At 37.8% G+C, this 25,034-nt stretch overlaps 1 protein-coding gene across 1 annotated transcript; it reads left to right on the top strand.

Moving 5' to 3' along the window:
- Positions 1-3: 3 nt before the first annotated feature.
- Positions 4-23,541, top strand: stk39 (serine threonine kinase 39). The gene is made up of 18 exons (XM_038720460.1): positions 4-1,886; positions 3,733-3,845; positions 4,131-4,239; positions 4,948-5,086; positions 5,518-5,573; positions 5,810-5,919; positions 6,149-6,250; positions 6,581-6,714; positions 6,861-6,909; positions 7,468-7,533; positions 11,726-11,848; positions 12,510-12,539; positions 12,943-12,999; positions 13,725-13,786; positions 19,589-19,641; positions 19,841-19,909; positions 20,312-20,376; positions 22,861-23,541. The coding sequence occupies exons 1-18, from the start codon at positions 1,781-1,783 to the stop codon at positions 22,933-22,935; spliced, it is 1,518 nt and encodes a 505-aa protein (XP_038576388.1). The 5' UTR covers positions 4-1,780; the 3' UTR covers positions 22,936-23,541.
- The last annotated feature ends 1,493 nt before the right edge of the window (positions 23,542-25,034 follow it).

Raw genomic sequence — 25,034 nt, 5'->3', positions numbered from 1 at the left:
AGGGAAGTAGACTCAATCAGCTCCTCCGCAAGTGATTGGTGCGTTGAAATGTCATGCAATACAGTCGGTGTACGTTATGCCGGCTGTAGCACGGCGTAATCAAGGTAAACCACTGTTTGTATCGCACCTTTAGAGTAATACTCAACCTAACGGCGCAGTTAGGTTTCCTTATGAACTGGCTTTTTGTTTTTTGTTATTTCTTTTGTTTTACACTCTTGCCGTTATATTATGGTAGGAACCCCACAGTAATGTACTCACCAGGTCGTGTCACCTTTAGTGTAATATTATTGCACTCAAACTCATAATCAATTTCAGTAAAACTGAAAATTAAGTGCAATTAATACAGCAACACGTAAGCAAAGGACTTCAAGACAACACTGTGATTGGTAAACCACGCCACCTACTGACAGTTTTGATTTTGTGATCAGTAGACAAACCTGGCCTGGTATGTAACATTTGCCATGAATTAAATCTGTTCATACTATAATAATATAATGAAATGGTGTCCAGTCATTTATATCATGTATGTTATAAGGAAAAACAATTAAACAGACAACAAAATGTGAAAGTTAAATAAAAAATATATTTAAAACAATTGAATATCCTTCATGAAGATAGTTTTTTTTGCATTAGTTTAAGTTCAGTGTAAACTGGCAATTCAGTTTAATCATGAACACAGAACAAAATAAGAACAAGATTTTTTTGTTTTATATATGCAGTATTACTAATATGATACAAAACATTATTTTAATGTTATTTAGTATTATAATAGATAAACTCCATATTTTTCTTCATGCCAGAGGTAAGGATTCTGTTGATTTTAATAGACACACCATGTAATTTAGGCCTAACAAATAGGGAAGGAACTAATGATAATTTTTCATTCATCTGATTCATCTACCGATTATCCTTTCGATTAATTGATTGGTCTATAAGAAAAGAGTGAAAAGCTCCGACCGCAATGTCCTGGAGCTTAAGATGTCATCTTCAAATAACTTCTTTATCTCACACCAACAGTCCAAAACCCAAGGATATGTCACATGAAACAAAGGGAGCAGGAAATATCCACATCTGAGAAGTTGGTTATTAACCTGTTGACATACTGATTAGTCTTATCGTTTTCAGCTCTAATAACAAATTTCTACGAATGTTCAGTTCTGTGGTGTTCAGTATAGAGCAATGGCGACTGCTTCGCCTCCCAGTCATCACAACACAATATAAAAGTGTGACGGCGCCATCTTCTGGCTCTTGCTAACAACGTCACATGTTTTCTGACTGCATGTGACATGGTAAATCGTCACACATACGTGTTATTGTCTCACGCAAAGCAGCTGCCAAGTCGTTTTATCTGAACATCTGAATGAACTCCCACATAGTATTTAAACATAGTAGTTTGCTTAAAATATTAACTAAAAACACAAAATTAGTTATAATCTGGATTGCAGCCATTAGAACCTCCTGGTAGTTATTTTAAAGATGAGTAAATGGTGATTTTAATTACTGTCTTCCTGTGTGTATCGTGTACTTAACTTGCATGTCACTGGTATGGTTATAATGTGCGCGCGCGCGTGTATGCGGTCCGTTATTTTCCGGGTTGTGCTCATCGTTAGCAGCAGTTGCTCTGCCTCAGCCGCCAGCTGACACTTTTACTGAGGAGGTGAGGTCAAATTTGATTCTCTCTCTCTCTCTCTTACCCTCTCCCTCCCTCCCTCTCTCTCTCGGTGTGTCGGCCTGTCTGTCTGTGAGAGAGGCAGCTAACTAGCGCAGAATCATCATCATCATGGCGGTTCAAGGCGAATCTCCGGCTCCCGTCCACCACCCGCAACCAGCGCTGACAACCAGCTGGCCAATAACCAGGGAGTCGTACGAGCTGCAGGAAGTCATAGGTTAGTGCCCGGAGATGTGATGGACGCTTTATATTATCATGGAAAGGCACGCAGCGGCGGGTTATCAGCTGTGACTGACGATGAGGGCCTACCGGCTTTTTCATTTGCAGTAGCCTCCTGCAATGCTTTGCAATGCGGATGTTAACAGGCACATTTAGACACTACCGGTCTACAGCAGTTTATGTTTCTGTCCTGACGAGGCCGAGTCAGCTGAAGTGCAGGTCACTACACGTTGTTGAAAATGTCACATTCCCTAAGTGCGTTTTCAGTGGCTCGGATACTAGGAGACTTTATGGCACGTTTATGGCACGTGTCCAGTTTATTAGCCATCACCAAAATCACAGATGCTATGGCTGTGTAAAATCCACAGTGTGCTTCAGTTGTATTATCTGTGATGGCATGTAAACATTTATTAAGCCTATCGCATCATCTCGAGTGGGCACTGTTACAAATGTAGCATGGACGTATCATTACAATAATGCAACTAATAATAATGTTTATAAAAATAATAAAAGTAGGCTAATTATAATTATAGTAACAGTGACAATAGTAGTCCTTATAATATTTCTAATTTTACATCACTAAAACATTTGAGTTACCCAAAAGAAAAAGTGAGAGGTTACTATTATTTTCTTGATTAATCTGGTGATCATTTTATCATTTATCATCAAGTTTAAAAAATGGCGATTATAGTTTCTCAGAGCCAAATAGTGGTGTCTGAAAATGTGCCTTTTATGTCCCACCAACAGTCTAAAACTCAAAGATATTCAAGACAAAACAAGACAAAATCAGAAAATCCTCACTTTGGAGAAGCTGGAACTAACACATTTTTGCATAATGATTAAAATATTAACTGATTACTATTACTATATTACTAATAGTTGGTGATTTCTTTTATGTAATCTATTGATTGTTTCAGCACCTGCTCCCACAATAGCTATGGATCAGAGGCTGTGAATTTACACATGTTCACTCATTTGTTAAGCCTTGTTTGTATATATACCTAGAATAAAAACAAGCCTTAAAAATAGCCATCATGTGTTTTATGTACCCTGTGGGTACATCTTTTCCGGACTGTGGATATTCCCGTTGTAGATTTATGGAATAATTATTTGTGCTGCAGAATTGTCTTTTGGAATTTCTTACTGTAATTCAATATTTTTAGTTTAAGTTCTGTGTCCATGCGTAAGTCACAGAATGCTCAATTTTAGTGTTGTCCTGAATCATTTCATTTCATTTTAGAAATATTAGATACTAAATAACAATGAAAATGTCAAATGCACTGAAAAAATGCAGAAGGAAGTTCCCTAAATATTTTTGGCAAGTGCATGCACTGTGCAGATGAGCTGACTAGTCATATCATTACTGATAAGAAATATCAGCACAGCTGTGTGCTGCTGACTGTGATGTGTTAGTGAGACCCCCCCCACCCCCTGTTCTCATAATCAGCTGGTAAGCAGTCAGATCTCATGTGTTTTCGTCTTCCCCTTATCTCCTGCTAACAGTTGGCAAGCAATATGCTGTGTGTAATAGCTTCTTGGTGTGAACTTTCTTACTCCAGCATGGCCTGATTTGTAATGACTAAAGTAAACAACTCATCATGCTGGAAAAGAAGAGTGTTGTACTCTAAGTCAGCTCATTGTGTGTGATGTTTCATCCAGCACACATGAAAGATGAATACCATAACATAAATACAAAAAACAGCGGAACAGAATTTCAGACAAATAACATAAAGTCACAGAGCGATGTTAAATTTAAGAGTCGTCTTCCAGCTGTGTTTGCTGCTGTGAGTCCCTACTTTGCTCATTTCCACTTTGTCATTGCTCTGTTGTGGCTGTGATTCCAGGCAGCGGGGCCACAGCTGTGGTACAGGCAGCCCTCTGTACCCCCAGACAGGAGCGCGTCGCCATAAAGAGAATAAACCTGGAAAAATGCCAGACCAGCATGGATGAGCTATTGGTGAGTACAATAAATATAGGCTTACTTTCGCTGTGTTTTTGTACCACTCTCTAAATCTGTACTAATACTTTCCCTCTGATCCATATTATTATTGTTATGTGTAAGTCCTTATAATTAAATGCACCTAAGAGGATGTAATACTGATAATTTGCTGTGAGGTCGCATATTCTGACATATATATCAATTTACTGATTCCTGTTTATTACTACAAAGAAAATACAAATGCATTTAAATCTTTAACATAATTTGACTCGCCATATCCTTTTGTTCTCTCTCACACATTAGAAAGAAATCCAAGCAATGAGCCAGTGTAACCATCCCAATGTTGTCACCTACTACACCTCCTTTGTAGTAAAGGATGAACTTTGGTTAGTCATGAAGCTTCTGAGTGGAGGTAAGCTGCATGGCCAAAACCTACCTCTGGCTTTATAATATATGAATGCTCCATGAATGTGATGATACTACATGTTTATGCTTTGATCTGCTGATAACTAGGTAACAGCTACATGGGTTGTAACTCACCTATACCGCAGTTGTGTAAAAAAGTGTCATACAGAATATACTTTATGTCTATTTGCTACATAAATTAGAATCATATCTTTTATCTGTTTATATCCAGTTAATAAAAGGGACAACTGGAATAAGACAGAAATCCAATGATTGTCTAAAAGTTTAGTTTTTTCTTTTCATAAAACAATCAGAAAGTACTTCAACCACTATTTCCAGTGATGTATCCGAAAGAACATCATATTTAAATCCTTGAAAAGTCATTTTTCAGCACAGTGTTTTTATTTTAGGCGGGCTTTATTACGGTTAAGCAGTAGCACGCTCTTGCATGCTACAATAAATAACATCTGTGGTCTGATTATGTTCCTTTGCACATCTTTCGGCTTTCACTGGAAGGAATAACAGCAGTGATGTTACTCACTATAATGTGCTGCCTATTATATTTTACTGTTTAAAGGACAACAAGCACATTAACAGACAATGAAGGAATTGCGCATGGATATTATATAATGTAATGACTCAGTGTAGCACTGCAGCTCATTTGTGTTTCTCATTAATATGTGAAAAATTAACTGCATATTTTTTGTCTTTTTAGGCTCTATGCTGGATATAATTAAGCACACAAGCAAAGATGAGGACAGAAATCGAGCGCTAGATGAGCCCATTATTGCGTCTATATTAAAAGAAGTCCTAGAAGGCCTGGACTATCTGCACAGAAATGGACAGATTCACCGGTAACAGTATTAACACTTTAACTTGTTGATGACTTTTTCTGAAGTTTTGATATGAGTTTTTGATTAGTTTATTATAAGAATTACGAAACCTGTTTTATAAGAACGTAGCAGTAGCAATGCCAGATATGCCATTATAAAGGAAGATAAAATTTAATCTCCCCACTGAAAGATGCTCTGTATAAGAGAGTTAAACAAATGGCTAAATTTATAAGTGAACGTAACATTAATTCATTATTTACTGAAAGGCAGTGTAGCTGTGGTGTTCTCTAAATTCCATGCATTTCAAGGTCACTGAGAGGCAGGCTCTATCAGCCCCTTGGGCAGAGTCCCAGATGGTGGTGGGCTGTGGGACTAGTTTACACAAACAGAAGAATCAATGCTGCTCCACATGGCTCTGTTGTTTGACTATGTTTATGTTGTGTTGACCTCAGGGATGTGAAAGCTGGGAACATACTACTGGGAGAGGATGGATCTGTTCAGATCGCAGGTGTGGGAGAATGATAATATTTGTATAATATTTGTTGATCCATCCATCCATCGTCAACAGCTTATCCTGCGTACAGGGTCGCGGTAATATTTGTGGATGTGATATTTAAATGGTTTGACCAGTATGTGTCAGTATGTCAGTATGAAGCCTTAACTTCAGCCATGTCATCTCGACATACCCATTCAACGATTTTCTGTATTAGGTATGAGCGATGTGTTATTTATCTATATTTTTAGATTTTGGAGTAAGCGCATTCCTCGCCACAGGGGGGGATATGACTAGAAACAAAGTACGAAAGACTTTTGTTGGCACGCCATGCTGGATGGCGCCGGAGGTGATGGAACAGGTGAGTCTTCCTCTATACATGCAAAAACTTCATACATCATATTTCTTTCAAAATGCATTTTTCTGCGCTTGCTTCTGCTGTGCTTAGTGCTAATCCACATCTTCATGTAATGCTATTAGCTGAAGTATTTTTGACATGTTAGCCACTTAAATCACAACATTAACATAAAGCTCCAGAGACTGAAGTGTATTTGATATTACATTATTATATTGTTATTTTATACCCACAGGTTCGAGGCTATGATTTCAAAGCAGATATATGGAGTTTTGGAATTACAGCCATAGAGTTAGCAACAGGCTCTGCACCCTATCACCGCTACCCTCCCATGAAGGTGAGTGTTATAATCAGTGTAATCAGTGTGGTGTCCTAATCACAGCTACTCTGGTAGCTTTCCTGAAACAACTTTTGTGAAGTTTCATCATTAGCAAGAAACACTTCGAGAAAACACATTCTGACCTTCTATTATTTCTGTAATTGGGAAACCAAACAATTAATGAAGAGGGTCTGGTGTATGTAAACTGTTTATACCTATTGCATTTACTTTCCACAACATTTCTACTACATTTTTTTTCTGCTATGAGTTTCTTTTCCTATCTACAATATTTGTGTGGCTGCTGAAATGTGGGGTAGGTTTTGATCATTTTCATTTCTGTCTTTTTAGGTTTTAATGCTTACCCTACAGAATGATCCACCCACTCTAGAGACAGGTGTAGAGGACAAAGAAGCGCTTAAAAAATACGGAAAATCATTTAGAAAGCTAATAAGTATGTGCCTTCAGAAGGATCCTGCCAAAAGGTTAGCACACCATTCCATATTGAAACCAGAATATTTCAGTGAAGAGAGCTGATGCAATTTGTGATCAATAAAAAGCCCCCGATTAACTTTCAGGAGGGCTGTGTTATGATGCATTTTCAACAACTGTACTTTTTTTTTATCTCTAGGCCTACCGCCGCAGAGCTTTTGAAGTGTAAATTCTTCCAAAAGGCCAAGGTATTTGTTTCATCTCAAATTTTTGACTTGCTGTCTTTGACCGGTTTTGTTATTAATGTGATGTATATATATTTTTTATTAGTTTATGATGGTTAAGGACACTGTATTTATCATATTATACTATTGCAGAAAGACAACGGAAAAAGGAAAACTGTCTCTTTTGTCTTGTATTCATGTAGTTAATCTTAAGACATTTTTGGGAAAAAGCAGTTTTAAATGTAGAACCAGAGCACAAGTAGGTTATTTGAAGGTAATTATTCTGTAACACAATCACTATGACTTTCTGGAGAATTTTCTTGGAGTATTTTCACATAAATACATGTTTAACATAATTATGGTTTACAAGGGTGTCCCGATGTTCTGGTTCAGAGGTAGGGGGGAAAAAGCTGTTCTGAGAATGTGCTGAGTCATTATGTGTATCATCAGTTAGTATCGTTAATGTTCATTTCATGAATGGGATTCAGCAGGACCAAGTTCTGCAACCTCATGGTATTGTTTTTACATATTTTATTAATATGTTTTGCTATTATTATTTATATTTTGATATTTCTCTTGCAGAACAAAGAATATCTGGTTGAAAAGCTTTTATATCGTGCACCAAAGATTTCCCAGAGAGCGAAGAAGGTATGTCTACACAAATATTCTCTGTCAAATATCTCCGTTATTGGCTAAACATGTACAAATTATGCTGGGCCTCGATTGAAGTCTCTCTCCCCACCATGCATAGCTGCTTTTACAGTCAACACAAGCTATGTGACTTTTTTATGCACCACAAACTCTTTATGCCCAAACTGTTGTGCAGATTATGTAAAAATATGGGCCAGTGCAGCATAAGAGTCACACTGCATAGATGCTCTGCACAGCTCTCTGCATGTGGCACAGTAGTAAAGACAAACAGGATTAAATGAATTGTTTTTATTAGGTGACAGAGAGGAGCACGTTGTTGTTCAGTTTGCTTGCTCAGTTGCCCCGCTGGACACAGTTTACTGGGAGGAAGTGCAGTTTTCAGGCACAGCCGATATTGGCTTTGCATAACACTCCGCCTGGATGGCCAAGAGAGAAATGGGAACGGAGGGCCATTCCCGGAAGGCAGAGTGGCTGCGTGCACTACTGTGTATGACGTTAACATTACGCACAGACAGGCCAGGGTGTCAATAAAGAGGGAGGCAAGTGTGAGAGTGGCATAATGTTCTTGAGGTCTGTGGATGGTTAATGTGTTAACCACAGATATCTAGTGGTCATAACAATTAATGGAAAGGTTCTTATTGCTAAATAGGCATGTGGATTTCCTACTAGTATGCTTTGTTAATATAGTGTGTTACAGTCACCCCTTTCCAATTTAAAGTGTATTTACAGTTGTCTCTGTAAAATTGTATTTAAAATGATGGCACTTGAATATACTTCAACAAACTACAACCTATATGCTGTGGAGTAATGCATTTTATCCCACATTGGAAATGCAAAATTACTGAATGCTTACTATAATTCCTCTGAAGCACAGGTAGATACAAGTGGCTTTGTTGCTGTTGGTTTATTTGAAGGCTTCTCTCCAAATCACTTACTGTAAATAATACACTTGGTTTTTATGTGTGGAGTCCTGTTAAAATGTAAAATAGACAGCATGCACAGTAACGCTAGGTCATGTCTGATTCACTTGATAGCTTTGGTGGATGAAGTGTATGAGCCACAGAGCCAGTGTCCTTGTTATTTTGTGCTGATTTGACCTACAGAGTCATCTACATTATACATTCAGCAAACATTTCCCAAAGCTTGTAGAGACAAGCAATACTGCAGAAACATTGTCATCTCAGGATGCTGGGACCTCTTTATATTCAGTTCAATTAAATTTTATTTATTTAGCGCCAATTCATTAATCTCATTGCACTTTTCATATAGAGCAGGTCTAGACTGGACTCTTTGTAATATTATTTACAGAGACCCACCATGAGCAAACACTTTGCAATGGCAAGGTAAAAGGGAGAACAGAACCTAGACTCAGGGTAGGCCGCCAACTGCCTCGACCGGTTGGGTTGGTTGTGTGTGTGTGTGTGTGTGTGTGTGTGTGTGTGGGTGGCAACACACAGAAGTAGCACAATGGAAGTTGTCAAAATAGAGATGTAAAGTAATAGTAATGGTTGTGATAATAATATTAATAAAAATGATAATGATAGCAATAGTATTGATTAACAATAACACAGGAAACAAGTACTACTACACTAAATGTAGTGGTAAGACTCAAAGCCAGACAGCTGATATAAAACCTTACTCTTCAAATTGTACTTTAATATGACCTAACTTCTCCTTGAACATACTCCAGTGAATGAAAAGGAGATGGCAGATCATCCGGTCAGCTGTCAACAAAGTAATTTTAAATGAATACCTTATTTAATGAGGGGCGAAAGGGAGAAACTCAGGAACCCAAAAAAATAAAAAACTAAATAAATGAAAGTCAGGAATAGAGGAAATTGCCCCTTACACAATCGACAAAAAAGGATTTGACGAGGCTTTTGCCATATTTGAAATGTGAATCTAAATAAGATCATGTTCAAAGTCATTCAGTATAAAGAGTAGGTACATGTGACTTGGCTAACCAGCAGAGGGCACCCTGGCATCCACAATAGAGCTTCTAGATGAGTAAAATTGTATACTTTATTGTTTAAAGATTAGACAGTAGTGGCTTGGGGATTATTCTTGAGTTTCAGTTTATGGCCCAGTGCACAAATGATGATGATGGAATACTGCTTGAGTTTTACATGGATGCTTTCTGAAGCCTGATTTCTAAAATAAAGGGCATTTTACCCAGATGTGTAGCAGGTTTATCCCTTACAAACCCTGATATCAGTTATTACCTACACTGATCTTACAATATTTCTTTTCATACATTTACCGTGAGATGATTTTGTTAGCTGCATGTTTATGGTGTTAGCTTATTTTATGCGTGTGAATGTGAGACGGGGCGATCATGTATGGCCGCTGAGTGCATTGATCTGTGTCTGTTTTGCTCAAGGACCCCGAGCAGAACTGGGGGAGCCTTGGTTCTATGTCAGGTTTGGAAAAAAACCCAGACACCACCAGATGGGTAGTGTTTCTTTAAATTTGACATTGTCTAAAGCTGGGGAATTTATATGACCCCGGTGATAGTGGCTTACAGTTTTGTGTGCTGCCTCTTCTGTAACGTGGCGCTCTTATATTTTACCTCACACTGCTAGACTAGTCATGTGTTGCTTTCCTTACACACGCTTCCAAACAAATTGCAGGATTTACCTATGACTCTGCTATACCTATCTGCTTTGTTATGTTGGCTACATTTGTTGTTATGTTACTACAGGTGTTTAACCAGTTTCAAGTCATATTGTATATCTCTCCTATGTTGCCTTTTTATATTTATATTTACATACTTGTACTGTACTGTACATGTTGTGCTGTACCCAAGCTGGACCTACTAAACTAATACTATCACTATAAGGAATTATACAGTTTCTATATTGTAGTACTGACCAATTTTATAAGTCAGTAACAAATAACAGCTCACCAGTGAATAAAGTCTGCGGGCAAAAGTACACTCTTCTTTCTTGTTTTAACGAGACCCTTTTTGTTTTATAACGAGCAAGATATTATTACTACATACCAAGACTTTTTCTGTTATAAGAACATAACAGTTTGTCTTTACTGTTGCAGGCTACATATTTCAGTTTCTTGTTATACAAACTAATACCAATTTCTCGTGTTACAATAAGTTTATTTTAATAAGATATGTCAATTTTATGAAATACAAAGAAGTTGATATGTTCGTATAAAAAGAAAGTTTATTGTAAAAACTGAATAATTTGGGATAGGGCTGGGCAATAAATCAATAATATAATATAAATTATAAATAATATAATTTTCCTCAATAACAATATAACAAATGTTCAATATATTGTCAATAAATGTTTGATTTAATTTGAATCATGAACGAATTAGCACTTAATTTTTCTATTAATATATTTATTTTGTTGAGGAAAAGGGACTGAAAAAAGATTTACTAATCATATTTTTTGAAAAAAGATTTTCTCATAATTGTTTTGAATGGTCTACCTCAGATTTGTTAAGTGATCACTTTTTGGCATAAAGTGTTTGTCATATTCTGACCATAAGGAATAATTTAATAATAATAATAATAATCTTTATTTGTAGAGCACTTTTCAAAAACAAGTTACAAAGTGCTTCAACAAGTGCAAAGACAACAATACAATACCCAAAAGACAACAATACAAGCAAGAAAACATTGAAAACATTGACCACACAATTAACCATCTGGTTTCTTCAATTTCACTCAAGCAAAAATCATCCTTTAAACTTGAAAGAAATAATGATTTAACATTTATCTTGATAATTATCGATATGGAATGGTATGAAATGTTTTTAATGTGATAACATTTTTGACCAAATTGCCCAGCCCTAATTTGTTATGTAGTAATAACAATGTCATAATGACATGAAAAATATTTTGTTATAACATGAAAAGGATCTTGTGAAAAAGAGAAAATGTACTTGTTATAACAAGATTTACTTTCATTGTGGCAGCAATATGCTGCCATACCAGATTGTCACAAATGTGCAGCTGGGGTTGCCACTGGTTTCTTTCAAGGAGGGCTTATCACAAGGGTTCCTGTACTCCAAAACAATTAAGAACTACGATTAAAAAAAGGCCTGAAAAACCTAATGGAATCATGGGTAAAACACAATGTACAGTACATATGTGTTCAATTAAAAAAAACACTATGAAGGATGTCATTATCATTAAGTGTGCTGGCTCTGTGTTGTTGTGATGCAGGTGAGGAGAGTCCCAGGCTCCAGTGGACACCTGCACAAGACAGAGGATGGAGACTGGGAGTGGAGCGATGACGAGCTGGATGAGGGCAGTGAGGAGGGCAAGGCTGCTGTCAATCAGGGCAGGGTAGGTGAGACTCCACATAGACCAGCTTCAGCAGTGTGTATTCTTTGTATTTATCTTCAGATACATATGAGTAACACATTTTATAACACTACGCAAACTACATTGTGCGCATGGAAATTCAGAATTTGAGTTATTAAGGTGTTGGTCATTGTTGTTGCATGTCATGTCTAACCTGTAGAGCAGTTATGTATCTTCCCTTCTGTCTTTAACCCTGTACATCCCTTCGCTCCCTGATCAGTTGGTGTTTTTTGGCTAGCAGTTGGCTTATCTCTGAGAGAGCCTGTTATGAGGTTGCTGTAATGAGCTGGAAGATAGCTGCAAGGATTTGAGGCAGGAGGAAGTAGACAGCTATGATCAAAGAGCCCTTTGATAAAGATACCCAGCTTTAATGTATGATGCAACAAATACTATGTTATCAATAGTAATGACTTAAGAAAGAAGTTATTGCTGATATTATTCTTAAGGATGTGTTTTTAGTTTCCTTTCATTGATCTCAGGCTTGTTACTTTTCAGCAGTTGTATAAAATAAGTTTGGACTGACAGATGGATAAACAGGCATAGTGTAATAAAAAGAGACTGAAAAGAAAATAAATAAATTGCTATTTTTGCTGTGTGTGAGTATGAAAAAAATGTGAACGTGTGTTTAAATGTTTCCCTCCAGTCACGAAGGGTCAAAGACGAGGCCAAAGATGTAAGTTAGCTCTTCCTCTCATACACTAAATTTAGCATGCAATTCAAATTTTAGATATCATTTTATAGTATGTTGAAGAGAATAGTTATAGTCATACACAAATAAGCTTCACTCTTTCTGCTCATTTTTGGAAATGTAGTTTACAGGCTTACTTGGGCTAAAGCTTGTCTAAGAATCATGTACTCAATTATCAATGTTTATTTCACCACACGCATTTTTATGCAGTTTAATCAAGACAGCCAAGCACCTGTTTAAAACTGTCTGACAAAGCCAGCAAATTGCTTCTCATTGTTTGTTTTGAATTGACTTTCCTGTGTTGTCTTTATACGATGAGCAGAGATTTGATATTTACCAAGAATGTAATAGCATTTGCACATTTTGCCTTTCATCTTGTTCCTCCTAGAATGAGGAGAATGCCAACAATGTCCCTATCGAAGGGCTGTCTATTCAGCATCCCCAGGTGAGGGATTCAGCAGCAACACTAATTTGTCATGATTCATTGACCTTGATGCCACACTGATTGTCTGCGTGTGTTTGTATACATCTATGCGTGTGCATACTGTACGTGTGTGTGTCTGTGCACGTGTCGGTTGTCAAATGTGTTTGTGTGTGTGTGTGTGCACACGTGTGCGTGTCGGGCTCCTGGATGGATGCTTTCAGCAGTAATAACTCAGAGTAAATGGCTGTCTGCCTGACAGTGGCAGCTCAGTGGCTGGGTGTATCTCATCTAAAGACTCAGTGCCATTGAAGCCCATTTTCTAAGGCTATTGTCATTTTGAAAATGAGCCAAAGTCTTTTGAGGTGTAGTCTTTTGCTCTAGTAGGGAATTAACTATGACAGCTACTCAGCAGTCATTTCTTACGCCTAATATCCATTCTTTGCCATACAAAGAATCCATTTGTAATAAGGTAGTGATAATAGTGATATATACTTACACAATACACCTTTATGTATTGTTCCTTTTCTTTTCCCACACAACTTCCCTGTAGCTGCAATAAATGGAAGACATTTTCCAGAAAAAATAAACCACATGGATGGTCACTGCCGCACTCACATCTGGTTTATGTTTTCTGACTATATGTACATCTTGCAGTTACCAGAACCTCTTGCTATGCAGTACAAGCTTCTCCATGTCCATTACTGTGCCATGTAAACTCCCTCATGATCAGATGTTTTCTCATGCAGGTCGAACCCTTTGAGCATAGTCCCTACATTCAAGGTGCTGTGAACATGGTACTACGGCTAAGGTGAGACAGATGCTCCTCATCATTTTCTCAATCATCTGCTGATACCAGTGATGTAATGTTTGCAAATGATCCAATTCTTTCCAACGCCACAAAAGAAAGGGAATCGGGTTGTGCTTGGTGAGAGACGTTCTTTTATTGTGCCCAAATTTCACTGCCTGCCCTTAATCCCCTCACCTCTACAGTATGTGAACACTGGTTACCACTCACGATAGTGGGTCCACTTGATTACTATACCTGCCTACGCTGGTGTCCCATGAGCTGGTTTTTAATATTAAGTGTTGCATGAATTACATTCAAGGCAATTCAACTTTATTTACGTGACACATTTCATACAGAGGGTACATTCAAAGTAGTAATTTCACTAATAAAGCAGAGTGATATGGTGTCCCCTTGTGCAATGTTTCCAATACAGATCACTGATATTAGGTCTGGCAATGTGAGTAATTTAGTGCTGCTAAACCTAGTCCACACATGCAAAATTAAATTATATTGGCAGAATGTCTAAGTTTGAATCTGGTCCAAATCTTACCCTATCATTATCTTAGTGATTATTTTGCAGATATACCTGGTAACCCCTTTAAAAAAAGATGAGCTATTATTTTGAATATCTCTCAGAAAGGAACAGAGCCAACAGATCCTGCTCCCTTCAAAGTAATTCCCATCGCTAGCTGATACACAAGGCAATCTTAAGAAAATATTGATTTGGATCACTCGTGGCAACATGGTCTTAAAAAGCAGTTTAAAAATCGCTATGTTTCTCTGGAGGAAATGCAGAAATGCTCAGCAGATTTACAATTGACAAATTACGTTTCTGGATGCACATCACTTCACTTTGTCCTAAAAATGCAGGCTATTAGACCCAACAATCTTTGCCCGCCATGGATCTCCTCCCTGGACGTGTCATAGAGAGGAGATTGTTACTCTCCATTGGTTCTCTGGCTGCTTTATTTTATAGCACCCTTTGCTTTTTGCTGTTCATGAAAAGCAATGTCTAGAATTGCTTTTCATGAACACATTTCAGTGTCAAAGTGGGGGCTTGTGTTTCCACGTCAGAATGATCAACCTAGATACTTCCTGTTAGAAATCAACAATTTTTTTATGTCCTTTCACTTTAACATATGTAGTAAGGGGAGTTGGCAGACATTCACGTTACAACTTCATTATCTGTATATCATATACTTTATATCTTCTCTTCCCCTCTTGCTCTGTTTGCAAACATATAGATATAGAATGAGAGAGGACATTTTAAGGGATGCAGCAACAGACAGGCAATGGGGCATTTCTGGACAGTTGAAAGTCTGCCTGTAGCTCCCTGATGAGCTGGTTGCAGAACACACACACTTGGTTGAACAGACATCTGAAGGTCCATCCCCAGGCATCTGGCATAGCACAGACAGCCTTTTTCCCCCCGTGCTTACTAACAAAACAGTGGTCTGAGTGCAGCAGGAGATGGCTAGCTGCTTGGTGGCTGGTTAAGACTCATTATTCTAACATGGTGATTAAAATAAATGGCCTGTTTCAGTGGTTTGGGGTTTTTGGTTCCTCAGTTTCACAGGTTATCCATGGATGTAATGATGTTTGTTCAATCTGTGGATTTTATGGTTCAAACACAAGAAGCAGATTAGATGTGGTTATCAATTGTAAAGCTCTTTGTAAATGTAAGAAACACAGTTATCCCGGTAACTTGAGTTGTGCAGCAAAGGAATTAATTTCTTCAGAGAAATGCATTCACTGTATTTAATATGATCCAAGCATTAGGATGTCAGGTCACCTCTATGGTTTGTCAGCTAGAATATTCAGTATTAGAGATGCAAACACATGATGGATATAAGTCCATGAGCCTTGATGGCATTTTTTCCTTAGAAACATGAAGGTTTTAAATTCTCACCTATTCCCTGGTGAATTACCAAGACCTTTCACTAAAGCTTCTTCTTTTATGTTTGACATGCTCTCCATCCATTGTTGTATTATGCTTTACATTCCCTAAACTAGAAAAGATATGACAGAACATGGCAATACATTGCAAGATACAAGAAACCTCTTGTAGAGGTAAAGAATAATTTTAGGAGCATTTTGCTTAATTCTGAATGGGAATTCTGGGATTAGTTCCTTCCAGTTCCTTCTGACTGGTGAAATATTTCTTGGAGAGAAGGATTTGGCTGGTATGTTTTAAAGTGAATCAGCACAAAAGGTATTAAAAGATGAGAGACTGCATCATATTTTGGAATTTTCTTTGTCTGTGTTCTTATGTTTGGGATGAAGAACGCAAGATATTTAAGGCCACAAATAGTGTGAGACTGTTTGAGAAGCAGTTTATTTAAGTATGGTGATTAAATGAAAGATTCATCTGGAATATCAATATAAAGCAAACAAGTTGTTTTTGCTAGGCCTCAGTGTACATTCAAAGACAATAGCTTTTCAACACCTGGATCTTGTGGTCAGTTGTCAGGTAAAATATTATACTAACATATGTGTGTGATTGAACCCCCCCCCCCCCCCCCCCCCCCCACATCAATCAAACCATAAAAAAGATAATGTATAATAAAAAATGATGGTCCTTGTGAATTTGTAAGTTTAAAGTTAAATAGCAAATCCATGAAAGTAATTGCATTTGAGAGAGCAATATAAACAGCTAATTGGTCTCCTCTCTCAACTAATAAGGGAGTTCAGCAGATTAGCATGAGTTTATGGTAATATGAGCCCCTCAGTAGCAGAGACTGCAGAACAGCAGCAGCATGATTGGATTTTTGTCAACAGTTTGCTTGGAACTCGTTCAATCTATTTTTTTTATTTATTTTTTTTTTACAAAGGCACTGAGGTCTCCTGAGAATAGTGTCAGCAGTTTGAAGGGGAAGTTCAGACTTGTATAATATGCTTGCTGTTGGTGCAATGTCACCGGGCCTTAAATAGCCCAGATGCAAATTGATTTCACTCTGCAGTTCAGTCTGGAGGTGACATTTTCCATGTGTTTTCTAAATAAATATAAATAATAAATTCTATGTAAAGGGTAACTAGCAGTTGACAAATGTCAGGGTAGTTTCTGAAATATCTTCTTAATAAATGTACTAGTGCCAGTGATGCCACCCCTAGAGTTTATAGCTTGCTGCCATCTTGTCAGATGCTGTGTGCCAAATCCCAACAAAGTCTGCTTTCTATAATCATGATAATAATACTGATAGTTATAATATAATATTTCTCTAGCTTCACAAAATACAATACCATACTACCAACAATACTAGGTGTTGCTAGAACAATAGCAAGGACCTGATCCTGACCTGAGGTGTTTCATTGTCTTTGCTCTTGTTTAAGTACTTTGTAACACGGTTTTGAAAAGTGCTCTATAAAGAAAGATTATTATTGTATTATTATGCCTTATTGGCTTGTAATATGGTATATTTTGGGGTTTTAGCATTTTGAAGTTGTTACTTTGGGCTGGAAACTGTCACTGACATTTTTGTCTAAAAGAATAATCGATCAACTGCAAAAATACTGTAATCGACAGATTAATCTATGATTAAAATCATCAGGTAGTGGCTTATTTTTATAATGTTGCTTTACAAGGAAATCTGCTTGAGAGAACATTTGTTGAATTGTATGTTTGCCTGGAGGCTGAACCTCTGTTCACTGACTTCTCAAGGTTACTCTAGCAATTAGTTAGAATAAATAATTGAAAGTCTAGAGGCTAAACACTGTCTTAATTTCCCTATTATTAATAACACATTTCATGGCTCTTTACAGGACGGTTCTTGGACATTATTAGGAAAATAAAGGGACAGATTTATGGATCTGTAAAAGATAGCGTTTAACATTAAGGGTTAGTTGCAGCCCTAGTAAGCTTTCAACACATTTAGTAGTTTTTTGCAAGTACTATGCATTTTAATTTTCTGCGTGAAACCTGGATCACATATTTAATGAGTGCATAAAATTGGTTGTCTGAACTCTTTTTATGTTCATTCAGCCATGTGAGATGCTATTAAGTTATGAGCTGTGGGTGCTTCTTGTAGTCATAACAGCAGATTCTCCCCACACATTTATTGACTGTGATTGTCAGTAGCCCATGTGTAGAAGAACCTGCCTCCCTGTAGGTGTGACATAAAATGTTTAATAAAACTATGTAGTCTCTATGTACTTGTCACAGTAGAGCATGTGTGTGTTGGCCTTGGCATCTTAGTGGGTTACATTTTCTATGATATATCTACATTGTTCTTACCTAAAAATACCAGTCGACACCACTGTCCTCTATGACAGCCAACAATGCAGGGCTGCAATTAGCTGTACTGATTGGTGGATGAAATGCAAATATTACTGCTGCTGAACTGAGGAAACATTAAATCTTCAGAGTGGTATTTAAAAAGATACTATAACTCTCACACGTCACGGTAGTGTTCAGCTTTCTATCTATGGCTAATCCCAATGGTCCTGACGTAGTGTGTTTTCTACACAGGAGCCAAATTTTAGGCATGATGTATTTGGGCAGGGCTAAGATCCGCATTCATACATGTTGCCTCGACAGCCTTGGCAATTTGCACCATTTGCTTCCACTGCTGGGAATAGAGATGTTCACGTCCATCTGCTCCACCAGACTTTTTATCGTTTTTTTTTTTCTTTCAACTGTAACTCTAAAATTAAACAAGTCAGACGTGCTACTAACAAACTCATTGCAGATATGTCTGTGGTTATTAATACACAGAATCTAAACAGGTAAATGCACTCAGATACGCAGATGGCAACATTTTCTGCGGTTCTTCATGTGGGTTTGAGCAAAACCTTTTTGATTTCCTCTTTTTAACTTTTTAGTATATATCTCAGTGGATGCAGCAGGTGGGAGGTAGGCAGGAGAGGAAGTTAGACAGGTGTTACCTCATGTCCTCTGCACATTCATCCACTGCCGCGGCACATTTTTTCCCCACAGGTGCTCTATGTTAATGGTAAAACTTAATATGAGTATCTTTTCAAAGCGAGGGGAAATTCACACAACTTTTTTATTGCAGCTCGTTTCCCTAATTATTGTGTTAGTCACATGAGGAAAGGTAATTGACATTTATTTTTATATTTTTTTATTATGTAATGTGAAAAGGATTCGCTGATTGTGAGGAGAATTATCACTTAGGTCTGCAGTTCTCCTAAACTCTGCAGAGAGCTTTAGTGCCTTTTAGCTGATTGTTTTGGTTTTCTTGCCTGCAGCGTTACTGTTTTATTTCACTCTCACTGCTCTCAGTGCCATTTTCACCAAAAAAACAAAAAAAAAATCCACTGTACGCTACCTACCTGCACACAGACAAAGTTAGTGATCAGCTGGTCAACATTGTGAAAAACAGATCTTTAAGGAGAGTGAATATTTGATAGGTGAACACAAACACGACTACAAATAAATGCTAATCTTGCTGTTTAATAAGTAACATTTACTGTTAGCTAACCGGTTCGATATATCAACTTTATAAGGTGATAGTAGTCAGTGTTATATTTACAGCTTGTTTCCGCTGCACCCAAGTGGACAAAAAATAAATCAATGCAGGTTTAATGACTGCAATCCCCATTTGTTTTCAGTTCAAGCTCACTGATGCTCACTGATGTTGTCTTACAGTGTTAGCATGCCAACTGTGCTGCTTGTCCACCTTGTCACTTCTCCTGGATCACATAGGTCATCTTCACGTGTACACACAGCCTTTGTGTCATGCTTGTTTCCTAATGCTCTGCAGCTCAGTCACGTCTTAGCCTCCTAGGAACACAACTGTTAACAAATTTAAATCTGATATTTCAGATTTTACTTGTTCAGTCACACCCTCTTGTCTCTTCTTTCAGGAACTCTAGAAAGGAGCTGAATGACATTCGGTTTGAATTCACTCCTGGGCGAGGTAAGAGCTCTGCCTATATGGATTTGAAATAGGGATTTCCCTTTGTGATAACATCTTCAGGCACTGTAGATTGTTGTTAGTGTGTAATGGGTAATGGCAGTGTTTGTCCCCATGACAGTATCTAATTCAATATCTAACGCAATTACCTGCTAAGTGGAATGTTGCAGGCCCAATATTTGTCATGTTATTCCCTCACAAGACACAGCTGATGGCGTTTCCCAGGAACTGTTCTCGGCGGGCCTGGTCAACGTGCACGATGTTGTTATTGGTAATGTTCCACCACTTTGTTCTGGTAAATTGTGCTGTCTGAAGACATCACTTAGAGAGTATCAAGATTTTACTGGAAAGGCTATTATCAGAGATGGACATTTATTTCATTTGGCAAGTCAACAGAACCCAACAGACTAAAGTCGATAGAAAATACTTACTACTATATGTTTTCTTTATACAACTGATCTTGAAACTTAATTGTAGTCTAAAAATGTTAGCTGGTGTGGGAACTGATCACATTAAATATTTTATATTTTATTTATTGATACTGACACTGGACTTATCTTCTACTGTTGTACAAATATACTGAAATTTACTTTGCATATTGTAAAACTTGTATTATTATGTATAAAACTTGATGTTATTAACATTATGTTGTTGTATGCCCTCTGCATTACAGTTGCTTCTAACCTTCAGAAGATTGTAGATGACCCAACTACCTATAAAGTGTTGACCTTTAAGCTGGTGAGTTTCCAGCTGATTGATGGTTAATGACTCCCTCCCGGGTTTGTCCTTGTCCTTGTTGATAAAAGGTTCAGTGAAGAAGTGACGTTATTAGAAAGGCCTCAAACCAACCAAATAGCTTCAGCATATGGCATCAATTCACACAAGGATTGCAATTCTTAACTTCTATGATTCTAAATTTTAATACCTTGTTACTAGAGTTACCTTGTAGTTCATCTTCAAAAAATGCAAAGGTTTGGGTGCATTTTGAATTTAATAATCAGCTTTGCATGAGTAAAGTGAACCCACAGACTAGCTAACATTAGGTTTTCTATAATATTTAGTTTGATGGCTAATGGTGTTTTGTGTATTATCCATGGAGAGGCGTGTTCGGATTGGGACAGCCTCTCTTCATCTCAAGCATGAACAAAATACTGTATGCCAAACATGCATCTTGTTAAATCACAATTGAAACTGCTATATAATCTATGATCAAAGTGGGGGGGTGGACGAAGACTAAGTACATGTTGCAAATGTGCCACTTTAAGAAGTCACCTTTGTATAACTATTAGAGAGACACATGCCATTTGTGAAGAAATAGGAAGCAATAATGTCAGTCCTTCTGACATTAATATGTAAATTATGTTTTATTGACCTCTCTTTAGTTGTGCGTAAACAACATCTGTGGCTTTGGGTCACAGTGCTTCACGAAGTGACTTATCTGCCATGCATCAGCAGCTAATGAGCGCTGCAGGTGGACCTGTCTCTGGAGAGTCAGAGTGAGAGCATTGCTGAGTATAGGATATAGGATATATATAGGAAATGTGGGCACGCTTCCATTTCCATATGTTAACTCCACTGCAGGCAGCGTAAAACTCTCTGTGTGGCACCACTGTGCCTTTCTAAATGAAGAGTTACGAGCGCAGTGTCACAGAACCCAGGAAGAATAATTACCCTCGCTAGGGGAGCTGTTCATAACACTTAATGCAGACAATTTATGGTGTGGGTGGCACTAGAGCAACTTTATGAATTAACTAAACAAGAGGTCACTATAGACTCAGAAAGAGTGACCTGTTTTCATACCAGTCCCTCCATGTTAGTCAGACAAGTACAGAGCTCTCAGACCACCAGAGAGATGGAGTGTCTCTCCCTGATGAGGTGTGAAATGTTATAGGCCCGCAGGTGTTAGGTCAGTCATTCACACTGGCTTTTCCACAGGAGGAAGAGAGTGAAAAATAAATAGTGCCTGGTTTTTGAGGAACACTCAGACAAATCTAAATGCACACTGCCTTTACAAATTGCCTTTGTGAAAAGCATCTGAGCAGCCTAAGAATTGGGTTGAAGGTTGAACTGTCAGTAAAATAAATCTTGTGCTTTATCACGGGGAACTGATAAGTTTAGACAGTATGGTCTACATGGCCAAAAGTATGTGGACACCCACACATGGTATGAGCATGCCTGAATATTACGCCCATGTGTGATTGTTGGACTTATTTCAGATCAATGGGCAATATGATGCTATGCAGCCTCCACTCTTCCAGGAAGGCTTTCCACCAAAGTATGGAACCACATTGGGCAAAGATGTTGGGCAATAAGGCCTGCCTCACAGTGCCTCCCATGTTCCAATTCATCCCATAGGTGTTGGATGGGATTGAGGATGGGATTGAAGGACAATCAAGTTATTCCCCACCAAACTAGGAAAACCATTTCTTTGTGCATCTCAATTTGTGCACCGGGGTATTGTTGTGTTTAAACAGAAAAATGCCTTCCCCTAACTGTTGCCACAAAGTTTGAAGCACACATATTGTGTATAATACATACAATTTGATGATATGTGTGCAAACTACAAAGACATCAGGGTACAAGGATGTAAAAAAAAAATATATTGTCAGATTTAAATCCAACTGTATAGTAAGGGTGATCTGACCTCATTTACTGCACAGAAATAGAAACAATACTGAACTTATTAAAGACCTTAGCCACATGTGATGCGCCCACATTAAAATATTTTTACTTCCTCATTTTCATTTTAAAATTGTGCAACTTTATAAACTTTCTAAATCAATATAATTTACATTTGCACAGTCTAAAAATAAAGTTGATGTGACTGTCTCCACTTATAGTTATAGGCGATATACTGTATTTTTCAAACCAACAATGCATTAGTCCCTCTCTTAATGCTCAATACTGCCCACCCTATTTGTGGCCCCAAGCCCATTGGTTCCTGCTGAAGATGTAAAATCTTAAAATGGGTCCCCATATTCCTATATAAGTGTCTTTGACAAAGAGGAATAAGCTCAGGCTTTGGCTACACAGACAAACCCAAAATGTGTTGAAATAAAAAGCTCACTAACTTGCAGTAGTTTCAATCCCCTGATTATTTCTGGGTGTTATACTACATCTGTTCTACAGATTTTGCAGGATTAGTTGTTCTTGATGGTGATGCCAGTGTCAGGAATGCAAACTAGCCCTGTTGACCCTCTCGATGACTTCTTCCTCACGCAGGCTTCCGGCTGCGACGACACAGAGATCCCGGATGAGGTGAAGCTGATCGGCTTTGCACAGCTAAGTGTTAGCTGATGCCCTCTTCATGCCTGAAGCAGGTGAGACAGTTCAGGGCAGACAGACTGAGGAACACAACACCACTTCCTGCAACATCTTCCCCAACACCCTCCCTGAAAACTCACTCCCACTCCTCCCTTGCCTTCTTTTCACCTTCCCTGAGGCCAAGCACCGCCCCGCCTACGCCTCCATAGCGCCGACTTCCCTGCTCACTGTCCCCTGACCTTTAACCTTAACAACATTCCACCGCCCAGCGCACAGAGCGGGATTAGGAACAGCCCCGGAACCTAAAGATGTACTCAGGTGGTGACATAAAGTGATTAAGATGTAGCTTTGAATCTTTTATTTATTTTTTTCTTTTACTTTTTACATCACATTACCTTTGTGTTCGGCAAAGATCTTATTATTTATTGAAATAAGAAGATATTTTTATTTTGTTTCTCATGCTGTTTTGTTGCCACAGTAAAAACAAATTTGCTATGACTCGCATCTCACGAACACACTTATTTGTGATGTTTCCCTGAGGTCTTTGTCAGAATGTAAGATTTAGTTAATATATGGGGAAAAGCACATTTTCATAATAACATAATGAATGTTTAAAAAGAGAATGCATTTTTTTTTTTTGTGTCAAGACCTGTTTAGCAATGACAAGAAGTGACCCATTTGCTTGAGTGTGCAGAAAAACAAAATGAGACCTGGATGCTACTGTGTATAATTTGCTACTCTCGACAGTGCTAATGCTTCAAAATGTTAGAGGTGCCTTGTTCATTTTCCTGTGCCTAAGAAAGTAGTCAAAGAGTGAGACCACACAAAGAGCGGGGCCTGCTGATTGCCATTTCACAAATGTATTACTCCAGCAATGACACAAATCAAGTATCTTAACTTAACAAGACAAGCTACAGTGCACTTTTGGGCTGAGTATGACTGAGTATGACAAGCAGATGCTTAGCCCCGGGAGACAAGTTAACTTATGTGCTTTTGTTATCGGCCATAAAACATAACCTGTAGTCATGTAATCTGCTCTGGCTGATGTGTATTCAGATGCCAGCTTAATAGACAAATCCACATCCATTTAATTTTCTTGCTCTGTCCTGCTGCACTACAAAGCCTTTTGTTCCCAAAAATATAGTTGTTTCTAAAATGTATTGTATGACAGTGCATCTGAGGATGAAACCAAAAGGCAACTGTTGAAAGGGTGACAAGCCATTTGTTTGTCCAAACAAGTTCAATAGCTCTAAATTATTTTTAAGTATCGAGGTGGTACATATTAACTTCTACTAAATTCTTTATTATGAAGTAATTTGTTGTGTTTTCTATGTACATTATGTGTACCATTTCAGCATATTACCCCTGTACCTCTGTAATCAGCTGATGTCAAATTTCTGACAAGGAGCAACAATAAAGAATTGCTATTATTTAAAAAAGGTGTGGAGTATTTACTATTAGCTGTGTCATGAATTATAACTTAATACCACTACTATTACAGGCTAAAATATCTGATGATTTGTGGATGTTTGATTTAGCAGATAATGGCTGCAAAAAGCCAACCCACAACTGTCATTTTTTCTTGTGGCAACATTTGGCAAATCTACAGCATGGACTTTAAGTCAAGTCAGGTCAGTTTTATTTATATAGCTCAGTATCAATCACAAATTTGCCTCAAGGGTTTTTACAATCTGTACAGCATTTGAGACCTCCTGTTTTTAAACCCTTGTTTCAGATAAGGAACCCCCCCCCCCCCAAAAAAAAGAAATAATTGAAGAATCGTCAGGAAAAGCAACAGAGGAGGGATCCCTCTTCCAGGACAGACAGAACTGTAATATACAGTATGTTCTCTACAGAAAGATTAAAAAAAATCATGAATCATAAAGGGTGAACAGAACTTTAAGTTTGGCAACAGTGTCAAAAAGAAATCTAGGATTGATTTTATTGTTATTCAAATAGATTTTAAAGTCAGACTGTAATTTCTGAAAAAAGGAATTACACATTCTTTCTCTTACAAAGTGGAATGCGTGAGAAATAAAATGCAGTGTTGCTTACTGCAATACACAAGGGTTTTGTTGCTACAGCCTTACTTGGTCTGGTATGACCAATGTTAACAAACATATATATATATA

This window comes from Micropterus salmoides, unplaced genomic scaffold (genome assembly GCF_014851395.1).
Source record: "Micropterus salmoides isolate LMB-PRFRI ecotype aquatic unplaced genomic scaffold, ASM1485139v1 Ms_hic_scaffold_15, whole genome shotgun sequence".
NCBI classification, from domain to species: Eukaryota; Metazoa; Chordata; class Actinopteri; order Centrarchiformes; family Centrarchidae; genus Micropterus; species Micropterus salmoides.
The sequence above is the reverse complement of the archived record's forward strand: the minus strand, read 5'-3'. Positions and strand labels throughout refer to the sequence as shown.

Bases quoted from the DNA above. Each gene is read 5' to 3' on its own strand.
- stk39 (XM_038720460.1), top strand. From the start codon at position 1,781: ATGGCGGTTCAAGGCGAATCTCCGGCTCCCGTCCACCACCCGCAACCA. The intron at 6,715-6,860 runs GTTAGCACACCA...TTTTATCTCTAG, and splicing joins CAGAAGGATCCTGCCAAAAG to GCCTACCGCCGCAGAGCTTT. The intron at 13,000-13,724 runs GTGAGGGATTCA...TTTCTCATGCAG, and splicing joins TGTCTATTCAGCATCCCCAG to GTCGAACCCTTTGAGCATAG.